We start from the raw sequence: 17549 nt of genomic DNA, 5'->3' as shown, positions 1-17549 counted from the left end.
GCGGGCTCTCTTTCCCCCCCTCCCCTGAAGCTGCGGGCTCTCTTTCCCCCTCCCGTGAAGCTGCGGGCTCTCTTTCCCCCTCCCGTGAAGCTGCGGGCTCTCTTTCCCCCTCCCGTGAAGCTGCAGGCTCTCTTTCCCCCTCCCGTGAAGCTGCGGGCTCTCTTTCCCCCTCCCCTGAAGCTGCGGGCTCTCTTTCCCCCTCCCCTGAAGCTGCGGGCTCTCTTTACCCCCTCCCCTGAAGCTGCGGGCTCTCTTTTCCCCCCTCCCCTGAAGCTGCGGGCTCTCTTTTCCCCCCTCCCCTGAAGCTGCGGGCTCTCTTTTCCCCCCTCCCCTGAAGCTGCGGGCTCTCTTTTCCCCCCTCCCCTGAAGCTGCGGGCTCTCTTTACCCCCTCCCTCCCCTGAAGCTGCGGGCTCTCTTTCCCCCCTCCCCGGGAAGCTGCGGGTTCCCCCAGCCCCTGACCCACCGAAGTTGCTGTCTCTCTCCCATGTTGCCCTATCTCCACTGGTATTGATGGCTTTTAGGGCCCAGGTTCCACAGGCATTTCTCACCCTGGTACTTGCAGTCATATCTTATGAAGTGAATATCGATTGAGAGAGAATCAGAGCTGTGTGTGATCACATGGCGCCCAATGTTCTGCATACGTTTCTCAGTGGATGTCCCTGGGCAATAGTCGGGGCTGAACCCTACCTCTTTTTTCCCCTCACCATGGGGTCAGTCCTGGGGCTTCTCACTACTCCCAGCACAGTGCACAGATCAAATTGCATCCTTCCTGTTCCACGTGTCTGTGTCAGGGGCTCACCGAGTCATTATTATCTGTAATTATAGATTGTCCATCATTGGGTCTGTCCCTGTCTTCCTGTATTGAAATAGTAGACAGAGGAGTGTCTATGGATGCAGTTTATTGGGACTTTCGGAAAGCATTCAATAAGGTTCCACTGTTAGCTAAAATGATAGCTCATGGAATTAAAGACAAATGTTTGACCTGGCTAGGAGATTGATTAGGTGATAGAAAACAGAGAGTAGGCATAATGAATATGTGCGTGAATTGGAATGAAGTGACTCGTGATTTCCCACAAGGATCTAGTCACTATGACTCAGTTCACACAATAGTCAGCCATCCATCCAATCTCACCAATAACACAAGAATTGATAGCATTGTTAGTACTGTGGACGGGTGCATAAAATTACAAAGAAACGTCAATGGATTAAGTAAGTAAGCAAAACTGTAGCAGATGTATTTCAAAGTTGGTCAGTGTAAGGGCAGTGCATTTTGCACCAAAGGATAGACCTGAGTAATTCTCATATTGAAATGCTAGGAGCAGTACCGGTGCAGAGAGAGAGAGATTTAGAGATCCATGTACACGGATCACTAAAACGTCACAGTCAGCTGCACAAAATAAATGAAAAGGCTAATGGAATGTCAGCCTTTATAACCAGTGGGCTAGAATATATAGGAGAGGAAATTTTGCTACAATTTTTCAAAGTCCAGGTTAGACCACATTGGGAGTACTGTTTATAGTTCTGGACACCACAGTTTAGACGGGACATATTGACCTTGGAAGGAATGCAGCATAGATTCGTCAGAATATTACCAGGGCATCTAGGGTTAGACTACCAGGATAGTTTACATAAACTAGTCTTATTTTCTCTGGAATATCAAAGGCTGATTTAATTGAGGTTTTTAGGATTTTGAAAGTAAATGATCAAGTAAATGGTAGAAGAGTTTTTCCACTGATTAAGAGTCTCAGACAAGGGGACATAACCTTAACTTAAAATCAGAGCCAAGCTATCCTAAGAGAAGTTAGAGATCATTTCTTTAGGCAGAGGGTGATAGATGAGTGGAACGCTGTCCCAGAAAACGCAGTCAATGCTAACTCAATAAAGCATTTGAATTCTAACTCTCACTTCAGTCCAGGATTACTGCCAGACTAAGAATCTCTTTTCACTTTAGGGTTACTGGCAAACAGCAGAAATCTCCCCCAGTGGATTCCTTCGCCGCCCATGGCATTGTGACAATCTACCAGGTGAGGAGAAGACTGTCTGTCCCTTACACACATGTGGCTCAGGTGCTGGGGTACAGTGGGTCATATGGAAAGAGGGCGGGGTGAAAGCATGTGATGCGAGGAGGGGGTGAGCGAGCGCGGGAGGAGAGGAGGGGGTGAGCGTGCGCGGGAAGAGAGGAGGGGGTGAGCGCACGCGGGAGGAGAGGAGGGGGTGAGCGCACGCGGGAGGAGAGGAGGGGGTGAGCACGCGCGGGAGGAGAGGAGGGGGTGAGCGCGCGCGGGAGGAGAGGAGGGGGTGAGCGCGCGCGGGAGGAGAGGAGGGGGTGAGCGCGCGCGGGAGGAGAGGAGGGGGTGAGCGCGCGCGGGAGGAGAGGAGGGGGTGAGCGCGCGCGGGAGGAGAGGAGGGGGTGAGCGCGCACGGGAGGAGAGGAGGGGGTGAGCGCGCGCGGGAGGAGAGGAGGGGGAGAGCGCGCGCGCGGGGGGAGAGGAGGGGGAGAGCGCGCGCGCGGGGGGAGAGGAGGGGGAGAGCGCGCGGGGGGAGAGGAGGGTGAGAGCGCGCGCGCGGGGGGAGAGGAGGGTGAGAGCGCGCGCGCGGGGGGAGAGGAGGGTGAGAGCGCGCGCGCGGGGGGAGAGGAGGGTGAGAGCGCGCGCGCGGGGGGGGAGGAGGGTGAGAGCGCGCACGCGGGGGGAGAGGAGGGTGAGAGCGCGCACGCGGGGGGAGAGGAGGGTGAGAGCGCGCGCGCTGGGGGAGAGGAGGGTGAGAGCGCGCGCGCACGGATCTGTAGTCTGGAACTCGCAATTACAATAAACACACCACAGAAAGATAAATGTTCTGTGATCAGAGTTCATGTGAACAGCAGGCTGTCTTAGATTTTTTTATTCTTTCATGATTTATATACATCCCCAGCAAGGCCAGCATTTGTTGCCATCCATAATTGCCCTTGAACTGAGTGGTTTGCCACACCATTTCAGAGGGCAGTTAAGAGTCAACCACATTGCTCTAGGTCTGAGTCACATGTAAGCCAGATCGAGTAAAGATGGTAGATTTCCTTAAGGGACATTATGAACCAGGTGGGTTTTACAATAATTGACAATAGTTTCATGGTCACCATTCTGGGGCTAGCTTTTCAATTACAGATTTTATTAATTGAATTTAAATTCCACCAGATGCCATGGTGGGGTTTGAACCATTGTTCCCAGAACATTAGCCTGACCTCTGATTACAAATCCATTAACATTACCACTATACCACATCTACCCCAAGGCAGACATTATAAAATATTATAGGAATTGGTGTGAGTTATGAAATCCTCTACTCGATTAAGGGCCATATGCAGCCTGTTACAAGAGACACAGCTGGACCTAGAACACTGAATCTAATATGGTGTGACCTAAACCCTCCTTTCAACTACTGTCGTCTCTGAGCAGCCCCATTGGGGCTTTGGGTGTGGGCAATGGAAAATATGGTTTCTCCAACTTTTACTTGCATTCAATTTTCTATCTGCCCATGAACTGAAATGCAGAGTAAGGTCATTCCCCAAGCCATAGGCTCCCTTTACTCTGTTCCAGCACACTCCCAGGCCAGGTACAGCATGGGTTGGAGACAGAATAAAGCTCCCTCTATATTGTCCCGTCACACTGCCAGCACAGGTACAGAGAAGGTTAGAGACAAAGGAATTCTGTCAGTCTGATGCTGCATGAGTGGCTGATGTCTCTGCTGAAGTGAGCAATCCTCTTGATGGGGAGAACAATCTTTTGAAATCTTCTACCCTGGTTTCTACTAATTGCAACGTAAGATATGCATCAGACCACCCAACATGGGGAATGTATGGAGTCCAGTCACACAGCCTGCATTTTCTTGGTTAGAGAGGAATTCCAGGCACTCCTGGGGGCCCCACTGAGAGTGCTGGGCCTGCAGATAGGTGTGGCACTGTTTTATAACCAACAGTGAGTTCAACATACTGTACAAGCACATGCTAAAACTAATACTCCAGTTACATCCTGCTGAATTAACAGCTGCTCTGTACAATTGGTGTGTGATTCTGAGCCTGAATAATGACAGTTACACAGTGAGTGACCCTTACCCTGAATAAACAGTGACTCTATACAGTTACACAGTGACTGATCCTTACCCTGAATTAAACAATGACTCGATACAGTTACAATGAATGACCCTTACCCTAAATATATAGTGACTCTTTACAGTTACACAGTGAGTGACCCTTACCCTGAATAAACAGTGACTCTACAGTTACACAGTGAGTGACCCTTACCCTGAATAAACAGTGACTCTACAGTTACACAGTGAGTAACCGTTAGCCTGAATAAACAGTGACTCTTTACAGTTACACAGTGAGTAACCGTTAGCCTGAATAAACAGTGACTCTTTACAGTTACACAGTGAGTGACCCTTATCCTGGTGAACCATCCTTCAGGCTGGGGTGATATGTGCTGTTCAATTTGTTAATTGAATTTTTATCCATCAGAATGAAGGCAATTTTCTGTCCCTTTCCCAGATTCCCTACCTTTGCCGTATTCCTTGGCTGAGGAGCGATATTCTGATTCGGACGAGGGACTTCAGTTCAGTGAGGATGTCTCCCCACGTCCATTGCCCTTGTCTGACAGCCACTACCAGCAACAGCAGAGTGATGCTGAGGATTCCCTGCTGAGCCACAATCTACCATCCAGAAGCCCAGGGCAACGTTTGGAAAAGCTGGAGGAGATGGTGACCTCACTCAGCACAATGCTGGACATGCTCAAAGCTCAGGTAGGTGAAAGCTGAGACTGAGAAATCCCAACCCAGATTCTCACTGAGGTGCAGTTCCACAGACACTAATGGTGTGCAATCCAGAGCAGTCGCTCCTGCCGCTTAGATGCCCTGGATGCTGTTTGGTGTCCAAAATGGCATCCACAGCATGCATGTGCAGACACTTGTGTGTTGAGTTACACCAAACGTCATTTTGTGAAGGCATTAATACGGGCACAGTGAACAGCTGCATGGAATTCGCAGAGTAGGCCATTCATGATGCTGATCAGAGTACAATGCTAATTTGATACCAGTGTTTCCATTTTGAAGCTCTGGCTCGAGCTAACACCCTCTCTCTCAAATTCACACAACTGGACACGTGTTCAGCAGAAGGAAGGCTCACCTCAGCAACACTATTTATAAGGTTTATCAACTCCTTCCAGGAGAGTTGCTGGTTGATTTCTTCTCACCATCGTTCAATCCTATAACTGTTGATGCTCTCTACACAAGAACTAAAATACTGCACATGCTGAAAATACTCCAAGTCTGGCAGCATCTGTGGAGATAGAAATGAGGTTAACCAGCTGAATTTTCTTGGATGGGTCGTGCCCTCCACCGTAGCCTCCATTCTGGGTCAGAAATGGTCGTGGGCAGGAATCCACTTGCAATTTTCCCAAAGGTGGCCAATTAAGAAGCCACCTCTGGGAGCCTGTCAAATTAGGGATGATGGGCTGACATGGGATGCTGGAGGCCCAATGAGAGGCTTGCAGTGATGTCCAGTCGGCGGCCCCGCTTGGAGAGGTGGGCGCTGCTGAGGCAGGTAGGGGACTATGAGGGTGCCTTAAAATGAGGGCGCCCTCTGCAGTCTTGGAGTAAAATTAAAAATGGCTCATGGCCACAGCTGTCAGGCCACCATTGCGGAAGGGGACCTCTGCACAGGATGGCTTCGGCTGTAGCCTTTGCATCCCAGCAGGTCTGTGCTGCGGTGATCGAGTAGAGATGCAGTGTCAATAGCTAAGCTGATGGCTGGAAGTGTGAAATCTTCTGTATCTTCATCATCATTCTCTTCTTGCTGTTTCTGCACTGCCTGAAAGGTGAAAGCCACAAGGGTAAGACTGTGGTAAAAGATGAGAGGGAAAGTAAGAGATGCATGCTTACACATCAGCAGCTTGTAGGTCAGAAGAGAGTGTGGATGGGGGATTTGAGAAGGGTAGCTAGGTATGAGGATATGGTCATCCTTGGTTTCAGCACTGCCACTGGCAATGCCCTCAGTAATGGGCATCCTAATAATGATCAGCACCACCTTCACTACCAGGGGCCAGAATAGGCAGAAGCACCTGTCCCCCTGTGGTGAGCTCCTTCTGTCCCCGCTTGTGCAGGAGGAAGGGAAGTGTGGCAGTGACTATGGTGCAATGTGGATGGATGATATTGTTGTCATGGTTGAATAGTTGGCAGTGTGTGCAAGTTGTGAGATGTGGGTGTGAGATTTACAACAGTTTTAAGTATGTGAGGCTGTGGTGTAATATTTGAATATGAGGAATGAGCCCCAACTGATAGAGAATGTTGGCAGGTGAGTGATGGGGGTGTGATGAATTAAGCAGTGACTATTGGTGCAGTTGGTGTGATACAATATTTAAAGGTGCATTCACCGATCTTAGGCTATGAAGTCATTGAACTTCTTGAGGTTCCCCATCGATGTCCTTAGGACTCGACTCCTGGCATTAACTTCCATGGTTATGTGCTCCTACTGCCTTCTGAGCCTGTGTCTGGAGTGCCACCAGCCTCTCTAGATATAAGACAGCTCTCCTCCTTTGCAACTCTTACTCCAAGGCCTCTAGTTCAGCATTGGGAAACCTTGCAGCCCATTCTCTCCCATGTTGTGCCATTCCTCTCTTTCCTAGATGCGAGTCAGCTCACAAAGACTTCCAGTGTCGACTGCATCCACAGTGCACCTCACTGTTAAGAGGTGCAGGCCAGATTTAACAGGTACTAGCTACTCAGTGTGGGCCCTACACTCAGGTATTCAGCCACTCAACAGGGCAGTTAGTGCTGGACATTGAAATCATATAAAACATCAGGCAGCGTGAAGTTCGCATGTTTCTTGCATTGCAGGCAACTGGCAGAGGTTAACCACTCATCATAATACCCCACCCGAATTTAGTCCCTGCACTCTCACTGGGATACAATTCCACAGACACTGACTCACTGGGTTACAGTTCCACAGGCAGTGATTCTCACTGGGGTCCAGCTCCACAAACATTCACTCTCACTGGGGTCCAGTTTCACTGGCACCGACTCTCACTGGGATCCAGTTCCACTGGAACTGACTCTCACTGGGGTCCAGTTCCGCAGGAACTGACCCTCACTGGGGTCCAGTTCCGCAGGAACTGACTCTCACTGGGGTCCAGTTCCGCAGGAACTGACTCTCACTGGGGTCCAGTTCCGCAGGAACTGACTCTCACTGGGGTCCAGTTCCGCAGGAACTGACTCTCACTGGGGTCCAGTTCCGCAGGAACTGACTCTCACTGGGGTCCAGTTCCGCAGGAACTGACTCTCACTGGGGTCCAGTTCCACAGGCACTGACTCTCACTGGGGTACAGTTCCACAGGCACTGACTCTTACTGGGGTACAGTTCCACAGGCACTGACAGTTACTGGGGTACAGTTCCACAGGCACTAACTCTTACTGGGGTACAGTTCCACAGGCACTGACTTTCATTGGGGTACAGTTCCCCAGATACTGATTCTCACTGGGGTACAGTTCCACAGGCACTGACACTCACTGGGGTTCAGTTCCACAGGCACTGACTATCACTGGGGTACAGGTCCACAGGCACTGACTCTCACTGGGGTACAGTTCCACAGGCACTGACTCTCACTGGGGTACAGTTCCATGGACACTGACTTTCATTGGCGTACAGTTCCCCAGATACTGACTCTCACTGGGGTACAGTTCCACAGGCACTGACTCTCACTGGGGTACAGTTCCACAGGCACTCACTCTCCCTGGGGTACAGTTCCATGGACACTGACTCTCCCTGGGGTACAGTTCCATGGACACTGACTCTCCCTGGGGTACAGTTCCATGGACACTAATTCTCCCTGGGGTACAGTTCCACAAACACTGACTCTCACTGGGATACAGTTCCACAAACACTGACTCTTACTGGGGTACAGTTCCACAGGCACTGACTCTTACTGGGGTACAGTTCCACAGGCACTGACTCTTACTGGGGTACAGTTCCACAGGCACTGACACTTACTGGGGTACAGTTCCACAGGCACTGACTCTTACTAGGGTACAGTTCCACAGGCACTAACTCTTACTGGGGTACAGTTCCACAGGCACTGACTTTCATTGGGGTACAGTTCCCCAGATACTGACTCTCACTGGGGTACAGTTCCCCAGATACTGACTCTCACTGGGGTACAGTTCCACAGGCACTGACTCTCACTGGGGTACAGTTCCACAGGCACTGACTCTCACTGGGGTACAGTTCCACAGGCACTGACTCTCACTGGGGTACAGTTCCACAGGCACTGACTCTCACTGGGGTACAGTTCCACAGGCACTGACTCTCACTGGGGTACAGTTCCATGGGCACTGACTTTCATTGGGGTACAGTTCCCCAGATACTGACTCTCACTGGGTACAGTTCCACAGGCACTGACTCTCACTGGGGTACAGTTCCACAGGCACTGACTCTCACTGGGGTACAGTTCCACAGGCACTGACTCTCACTGGGGTACAGTTCCGCAGGCACTGCCTCTCACTGGGGTACAGTTCCCCAGATACTGACTCTCACTGGGGTACAGTTCCCCAGATACTGACTCTCCCTGGGGTACAGTTCCATGGACACTGACTCTCCCTGGGGTACAGTTCCATGGACACTGACTCTCCCTGGGGTACAGTTCTACAAACACTGACTCTCACTGGGATACAGTTCCACAAACACTGATTCTCACTGGGGTACAGTTCCATGGACACTGATTCTCACTGGGGTACAGTTCCACAAACACTGACTCTCACTGGGATACAGTTCCATGGACACTGACTCTCACTGGGGTACAGTTTCACTGGTACCGACTCTCACTGGGATACAGTTCCACAGCAACTGACTCTCACTGGGGTCCAGTTCCGCAGGAACTGACTCTCACTGGGGTCCAGTTCCACAGGCACTGACTCTTACTGGGGTACAGTTCCACAGGCACTGACTCTTACTGGGATACAGTTCCACAGGAACTGACTCTCACTGGGGTACAGTTCCACAGGCACTGACTTTCATTGGGGTACAGTTCCCCAGATACTGACTCTCACTGGGGTACAGTTCCACAGACACTGACTCTCGCTGGGGTACAGTTCCACAGACACTGATTCTCACTGGGGTACAGTTTCACAGACACTGACTCTCACTGTGGTACAGTTCCGCAAACACTGACTCTCACTAGGGTGCAGTTCCATGAACACTGACTCTCACTGGGGTACAGTTCCATGGACACTGACTCTCACTGGGGTACAGTTCCATGGACACTGACTCTCACTGGGGTACAGTTCCATGGACACTGATTCTCACTGGGGTACAGTTCCACAAACACTGACTCTCACTGGGATACAGTTCCACAAACACTGACTCTCACTGGGGTACAGTTCTACAAACACCAAGTCTCACTGGGATACAGGTTCCCAGACAGTAACTCTCACTGGGGTACAGTTCCACAGGCACTGACTCTCACTGGGATACAGCTCCACAAACACTGACTCTCACTGGGGTACAGCTCCACAGGCATTGACTCTTACTGAGGTATAGTTCCACAGGCACCAACTCTTACTGGGGGACAGATCCGCAGGCACTGACTTTCACTGGGGTACGGTTCCCCAGACACTGACCCTCACTGGGGTACGGTTCCCCAGACAATGACTCTCACTGGGGTACGGTTCCACAGGCACTGACTCTCTCACTGGGTACATTTCCTTGGACACTGACTCTCACTGGGGTACAGTTCCACAAACACTGACTCTTACTGGGGTACAGTTCCGTGGACGTTGACTCTCACTGGGGTACAGTTCCCCAGACACTGACTCTCACTGGGGTACAGTTCCCCAGACACTCACTCTCACTGGGATACAGTTCCATGGACACTGACTCTCACTGGGGTACAGTTCCATGGACACTGACTCTCACTGGGGTACAGTTCCATGGACACTGACTCTCACTGGGGTACAGTTCCATGGACACTGACTCTCACTGGGGTACAGTTCCATGGACACTGACTCTCACTGGGGTACAGTTCCATGGACACTGACTCTCACTGGGGTACAGTTCCATGGACACTGACTCTCACTGGGGTACAGTTCCATGGACACTGACTCTCACTGGGGTACAGTTCCATGGACACTGACTCTCACTGGGGTACAGTTCCCCAGACACTGACTCTCACTGGGGTACAGTTTCCCAGACAGTGACTCTCACTGGGGTACAGTTCCACAAACACTGACTCTCACTGGGGTACAGTTCCACAAGCACCGACTCACTGGGGTACAGTTCCATGGACACTGACTCTCATTGGGGTACAGTTCCCCAGACAGTGACTCTCACTGGGGTGCAGTTCCACAGGCACCAACTCTCACTGGGGTACAGTTCTACAAACACCAAGTCTCACTGAGGTACAGGTTCCCAGACAGTAACTCTCACTGGGGTACAGTTCCACAGGCACTGACTCTCACTGGGATACAGCTCCACAAACACTGACTCTCACTGGGGTACAGCTCCACAGGCACTGACTCTTACTGAGGTATTGTTCCACAGGCACCAACTCTTACTGGGGAACAGTTCCGCAGGCACTGACTTTCACTGGGGTACGGTTCCCCAGACACTGACTCTCACTGGGGTACGGTTCCCCAGACAATGACTCTCACTGGGGTACGGTTCCACAGGCACTGACTCTCTCACTGGGGTACAGTTCCAAGGACAGTGACTCTCACTGGGGTACAGTTTCACAGGTACCAACTCTCACTGGGTACAGTTCCTTGGACACTGACTCTCACTGGAGTACAGTTCCACAAACACTGACGCTTACTGGGGTACAGTTCCACAAACACTGACTCTTACTGGGGTACAGTTCCGTGGACACTGACTCTCACTGGGGTACAGTTCCACAGGCACTGACTTTCACTGGGGTACAGTTCCACAGGCACTGACTCTCACTGGGGTACAGTTCCACAGGCACTGACTCTCACTGGGGTACAGTTCCATGAACACTGACTTTCATTGGGGTACAGTTCCCCAGATACTGACTCTCACTGGGTACAGTTCCACAGGCACTGACTCTCACTGGGGTACAGTCCACAGGCACTGACTCTCACTGGGGTACAGTTCCATGGACACTGACTGTCACTGGGGTACAGTTCCATGGACACTGACTCTCACTGGGGTACAGTTCCATTGACACTGACTCTCCCTGGGGTACAGTTCCATGGACACTGACTCTCCCTGGGGTACAGTTCTACAAACACTGACTCTCACTGGGATACAGTTCCACAAACACTGACTCTTACTGGGGTACAGTTCTACAAACACCAAGTCTCACTGGGGTACAATTTCCCAGACAGTGACTCTCACTGGGGTACAGTTCCATGAACACTGACTCTCACTGGTATCCAGTTCCATGAACACTGACTCTCACTGAGGTACAGTTCCATGGACACTGACTCTCACTGGGGTACAGTTCCATGGACACTGACTCTCCCTGGGGTACAGTTCCATGGACACTGATTCTCACTGGGGTACAATTCCACAAACACTGACTCTCACTGGGGTACAGTTCCACAAACACTGACTCTCACTGGGATACAGTTCCACAAACACTGACTCTCACTGGGGTACAGTTTGACTGGTACCGACTCTCACTGGGGTACAGTTCCACAGGCACTGACTCTTACTGGGGTACAGTTCCACAGGCACTGACTCTTACTGGCGTACAGTTCCACAGGGACTAACTCTTACTGGGGTACAGTTCCACAGGCACTGACTTTCACTGGAGTACAGTTCCCCAGATACTGACTCTCACTGGGGTACAGTTCCACAGACACTGACTCTCACTGGGGTACAGTTCCATGGACACTGACTCTCACTGGGGTACAGTTCCATGGACACTGACTTTCACTGGGGTACAGTTCCATGGACACTGACTCTCACTGGGGTACAGTTCCCCAGACAATGACTCTCACTGGGGTACAGTTTCCCAGACAGTGACTCTCACTGGGGTACAGTTCCACAAACACTGACTCTCACTGGGGTACAGTTCCACAAACACTGACTCTCACTGGGGTACAGTTCCACAGGCACTGACTCTCACTGGGGTACAGTTCCACAGGCACTGACTCTCACTGGGGTACAGTTCCACAGGCACTGACTCTCACTGGGGTACAGTTCCACAGGCACTGACTCTCACTGGGGTACAGTTCCACAGGCACTGACTCTCACTGGGGTACAGTTCCACAGGCACTGACTCTCACTGGGGTACAGTTCCCCCGATACTGACTCTCACTGGGGTACAGTTCCCCAGATACTGACTCTCCCTGGGGTACAGTTCCATGGACACTGACTCTCCCTGGGGTACAGTTCCATGGACACTGACTCTCCCTGGGGTACAGTTCTACAAACACTGACTCTCACTGGGATACAGTTCCACAAACACTGACTCTTACTGGGGTACAGTTCTACAAACACCAAGTCTCACTGGGGTACAATTTCCCAGACAGTGACTTTCACTGGGGTACAGTTCCATGAACACTGACTCTCACTGGTATCCAGTTCCATGAACACTGACTCTCACTGAGGTACAGTTCCATGGACACTGACTCTCCCTGGGGTACAGTTCCATGGACACTGACTCTCCCTGGGGTACAGTTCCATGGACACTGACTCTCCCTGGGGTACAGTTCCATGGACACTGATTCTCACTGGGGTACAGTTCCATGGACACTGATTCTCACTGGGGTACAGTTCCACAAACACTGACTCTCACTGGGATACAGTTCCATGGACACTGACTCTCACTGGGGTACAGTTTCACTGGTACCGACTCTCACTGGGGTACAGTTCCACAGCAACTGACTCTCACTGGGGTCCAGTTCCGCAGGAACTGACTCTCACTGGGGTCCAGTTCCACAGGCACTGACTCTGACTGGGGTACAGTTCCACAGGCACTGACTCTTACTGGGGTACAGTTCCACAGGAACTGACTCTCACTGGGGTACAGTTCCACAGGCACTGACTTTCATTGGGGTACAGTTCCCCAGATACTGACTCTCACTGGGGTACAGTTCCACAGACACTGACTCTCACTGGGGTACAGTTCCACAGACACTGATTCTCACTGGGGTACAGTTTCACAGACACTGACTCTCACTGTGGTACAGTTCCGCAAACACTGACTCTCACTAGGGTGCAGTTCCATGAACACTGACTCTCACTGGGGTACAGTTCCATGGACACTGACTCTCACTGGGGTACAGTTCCATGGACACTGACTCTCACTGGGGTACAGTTCCATGGACACTGACTCTCACTGGGGTACAGTTCCATGGACACTGATTCTCACTGGGGTACAGTTCCACAAACACTGACTCTCACTGGGATACAGTTCCACAAACACTGACTCTCACTAGGGTGCAGTTCCATGAACACTGACTCTCACTGGGGTACAGTTCCATGGACACTGACTCTCACTGGGGTACAGTTCCAAGGACAATGACTCTCACTGGGGTACAGTTTCACAGGTACCAACTCTCACTGGGTACATTTCCTTGGACACTGACTCTCACTGGGGTACAGTTCCACAAACACTGACGCTTACTGGGGTACAGTTCCACAAACACTGACTCTTACTGGGGTACAGTTCCGTGGACGTTGACTCTCACTGGGGTACAGTTCCCCAGACACTGACTCTCACTGGGGTACAGTTCCCCAGACACTGCACTCTCACTGGGATACAGTTCCATGGACACTGACTCTCACTGGGGTACAGTTCCATGGACACTGACTCTCACTGGGGTACAGTTCCATGGACACTGACTCTCACTGGGGTACAGTTCCATGGACACTGACTCTCACTGGGGTACAGTTCCATGGACACTGACTCTCACTGGGGTACAGTTCCATGGACACTGACTCTCACTGGGGTACAGTTCCATGGACACTGACTCTCACTGGGGTACAGTTCCATGGACACTGACTCTCACTGGGGTACAGTTCCATGGACACTGACTCTCACTGGGGTACAGTTCCCCAGACACTGACTCTCACTGGGGTACAGTTTCCCAGACAGTGACTCTCACTGGGGTACAGTTCCACAAACACTGACTCTCACTGGGGTACAGTTCCACAAGCACCGACTCACTGGGGTACAGTTCCATGGACACTGACTCTCATTGGGGTACAGTTCCCCAGACAGTGACTCTCACTGGGGTGCAGTTCCACAGGCACCAACTCTCACTGGGGTACAGTTCTACAAACACCAAGTCTCACTGAGGTACAGGTTCCCAGACAGTAACTCTCACTGGGGTACAGTTCCACAGGCACTGACTCTCACTGGGATACAGCTCCACAAACACTGACTCTCACTGGGGTACAGCTCCACAGGCACTGACTCTTACTGAGGTATTGTTCCACAGGCACCAACTCTTACTGGGGAACAGTTCCGCAGGCACTGACTTTCACTGGGGTACGGTTCCCCAGACACTGACTCTCACTGGGGTACGGTTCCCCAGACAATGACTCTCACTGGGGTACGGTTCCACAGGCACTGACTCTCTCACTGGGGTACAGTTCCAAGGACAGTGACTCTCACTGGGGTACAGTTTCACAGGTACCAACTCTCACTGGGTACAGTTCCTTGGACACTGACTCTCACTGGAGTACAGTTCCACAAACACTGACGCTTACTGGGGTACAGTTCCACAAACACTGACTCTTACTGGGGTACAGTTCCGTGGACACTGACTCTCACTGGGGTACAGTTCCACAGGCACTGACTTTCACTGGGGTACAGTTCCACAGGCACTGACTCTCACTGGGGTACAGTTCCACAGGCACTGACTCTCACTGGGGTACAGTTCCATGAACACTGACTTTCATTGGGGTACAGTTCCCCAGATACTGACTCTCACTGGGTACAGTTCCACAGGCACTGACTCTCACTGGGGTACAGTCCACAGGCACTGACTCTCACTGGGGTACAGTTCCATGGACACTGACTGTCACTGGGGTACAGTTCCATGGACACTGACTCTCACTGGGGTACAGTTCCATTGACACTGACTCTCCCTGGGGTACAGTTCCATGGACACTGACTCTCCCTGGGGTACAGTTCTACAAACACTGACTCTCACTGGGATACAGTTCCACAAACACTGACTCTTACTGGGGTACAGTTCTACAAACACCAAGTCTCACTGGGGTACAATTTCCCAGACAGTGACTCTCACTGGGGTACAGTTCCATGAACACTGACTCTCACTGGTATCCAGTTCCATGAACACTGACTCTCACTGAGGTACAGTTCCATGGACACTGACTCTCACTGGGGTACAGTTCCATGGACACTGACTCTCCCTGGGGTACAGTTCCATGGACACTGATTCTCACTGGGGTACAATTCCACAAACACTGACTCTCACTGGGGTACAGTTCCACAAACACTGACTCTCACTGGGATACAGTTCCACAAACACTGACTCTCACTGGGGTACAGTTTGACTGGTACCGACTCTCACTGGGGTACAGTTCCACAGGCACTGACTCTTACTGGGGTACAGTTCCACAGGCACTGACTCTTACTGGCGTACAGTTCCACAGGGACTAACTCTTACTGGGGTACAGTTCCACAGGCACTGACTTTCACTGGAGTACAGTTCCCCAGATACTGACTCTCACTGGGGTACAGTTCCACAGACACTGACTCTCACTGGGGTACAGTTCCATGGACACTGACTCTCACTGGGGTACAGTTCCATGGACACTGACTTTCACTGGGGTACAGTTCCATGGACACTGACTCTCACTGGGGTACAGTTCCCCAGACAATGACTCTCACTGGGGTACAGTTTCCCAGACAGTGACTCTCACTGGGGTACAGTTCCACAAACACTGACTCTCACTGGGGTACAGTTCCACAAACACTGACTCTCACTGGGGTACAGTTCCACAGGCACTGACTCTCACTGGGGTACAGTTCCACAGGCACTGACTCTCACTGGGGTACAGTTCCACAGGCACTGACTCTCACTGGGGTACAGTTCCGCAGGCACTGCCTCTCACTGGGGTACAGTTCCCCAGATACTGACTCTCACTGGGGTACAGTTCCCCCGATACTGACTCTCCCTGGGGTACAGTTCCATGGACACTGACTCTCCCTGGGGTACAGTTCCATGGACACTGACTCTCCCTGGGGTACAGTTCTACAAACACTGACTCTCACTGGGATACAGTTCCACAAACACTGATTCTCACTGGGGTACAGTTCCATGGACACTGATTCTCACTGGGGTACAGTTCCACAAACACTGACTCTCACTGGGATACAGTTCCATGGACACTGACTCTCACTGGGGTACAGTTTCACTGGTACCGACTCTCACTGGGATACAGTTCCACAGCAACTGACTCTCACTGGGGTCCAGTTCCGCAGGAACTGACTCTCACGGGGGTCCAGTTCCACAGGCACTGACTCTTACTGGGGTACAGTTCCACAGGCACTGACTCTTACTGGGATACAGTTCCACAGGAACTGACTCTCACTGGGGTACAGTTCCACAGGCACTGACTTTCATTGGGGTACAGTTCCCCAGATACTGACTCTCACTGGGGTACAGTTCCACAGACACTGACTCTCGCTGGGGTACAGTTCCACAGACACTGATTCTCACTGGGGTACAGTTTCACAGACACTGACTCTCACTGTGGTACAGTTCCGCAAACACTGACTCTCACTGGGGTGCAGTTCCATGAACACTGACTCTCACTGGGGTACAGTTCCATGGACACTGACTCTCACTGGGGTACAGTTCCATGGACACTGACTCTCACTGGGGTACAGTTCCATGGACACTGATTCTCACTGGGGTACAGTTCCACAAACACTGACTCTCACTGGGATACAGTTCCACAAACACTGACTCTCACTGGGGTACAGTTCTACAAACACCAAGTCTCACTGGGATACAGGTTCCCAGACAGTAACTCTCACTGGGGTACAGTTCCACAGGCACTGACTCTCACTGGGATACAGCTCCACAAACACTGACTCTCACTGGGGTACAGCTCCACAGGCATTGACTCTTACTGAGGTATAGTTCCACAGGCACCAACTCTTACTGGGGGACAGATCCGCAGGCACTGACTTTCACTGGGGTACGGTTCCCCAGACACTGACCCTCACTGGGGTACGGTTCCCCAGACAATGACTCTCACTGGGGTACGGTTCCACAGGCACTGACTCTCTCACTGGGTACATTTCCTTGGACACTGACTCTCACTGGGGTACAGTTCCACAAACACTGACTCTTACTGGGGTACAGTTCCGTGGACGTTGACTCTCACTGGGGTACAGTTCCCCAGACACTGACTCTCACTGGGGTACAGTTCCCCAGACACTCACTCTCACTGGGATACAGTTCCATGGACACTGACTCTCACTGGGGTACAGTTCCATGGACACTGACTCTCACTGGGGTACAGTTCCATGGACACTGACTCTCACTGGGGTACAGTTCCATGGACACTGACTCTCACTGGGGT

The 17549-nt window shown here is 51.6% G+C and overlaps 1 protein-coding gene across 1 annotated transcript in view; it reads left to right on the top strand.

The window, feature by feature from the left end:
* Positions 1–17549, top strand: part of LOC121285937 (kielin cysteine rich BMP regulator) — a gene marked incomplete at its 5' end in the record, with an annotated part of 176900 nt that overhangs the window by 10120 nt on the left and 149231 nt on the right. Inside the window, 2 exons of the mRNA XM_041202897.1 lie at positions 1953–2039; positions 4586–4771. Coding sequence (XP_041058831.1) covers positions 1953–2039; positions 4586–4771 — 273 coding nt within the window. The remainder of the gene's footprint in view (positions 1–1952; positions 2040–4585; positions 4772–17549) is intronic.

This window comes from Carcharodon carcharias, chromosome 13 (genome assembly GCF_017639515.1).
Source record: "Carcharodon carcharias isolate sCarCar2 chromosome 13, sCarCar2.pri, whole genome shotgun sequence".
NCBI lineage: Eukaryota > Metazoa > Chordata > Chondrichthyes > Lamniformes > Lamnidae > Carcharodon > Carcharodon carcharias.
This window is presented reverse-complemented; position numbering and strand designations above follow the sequence as displayed.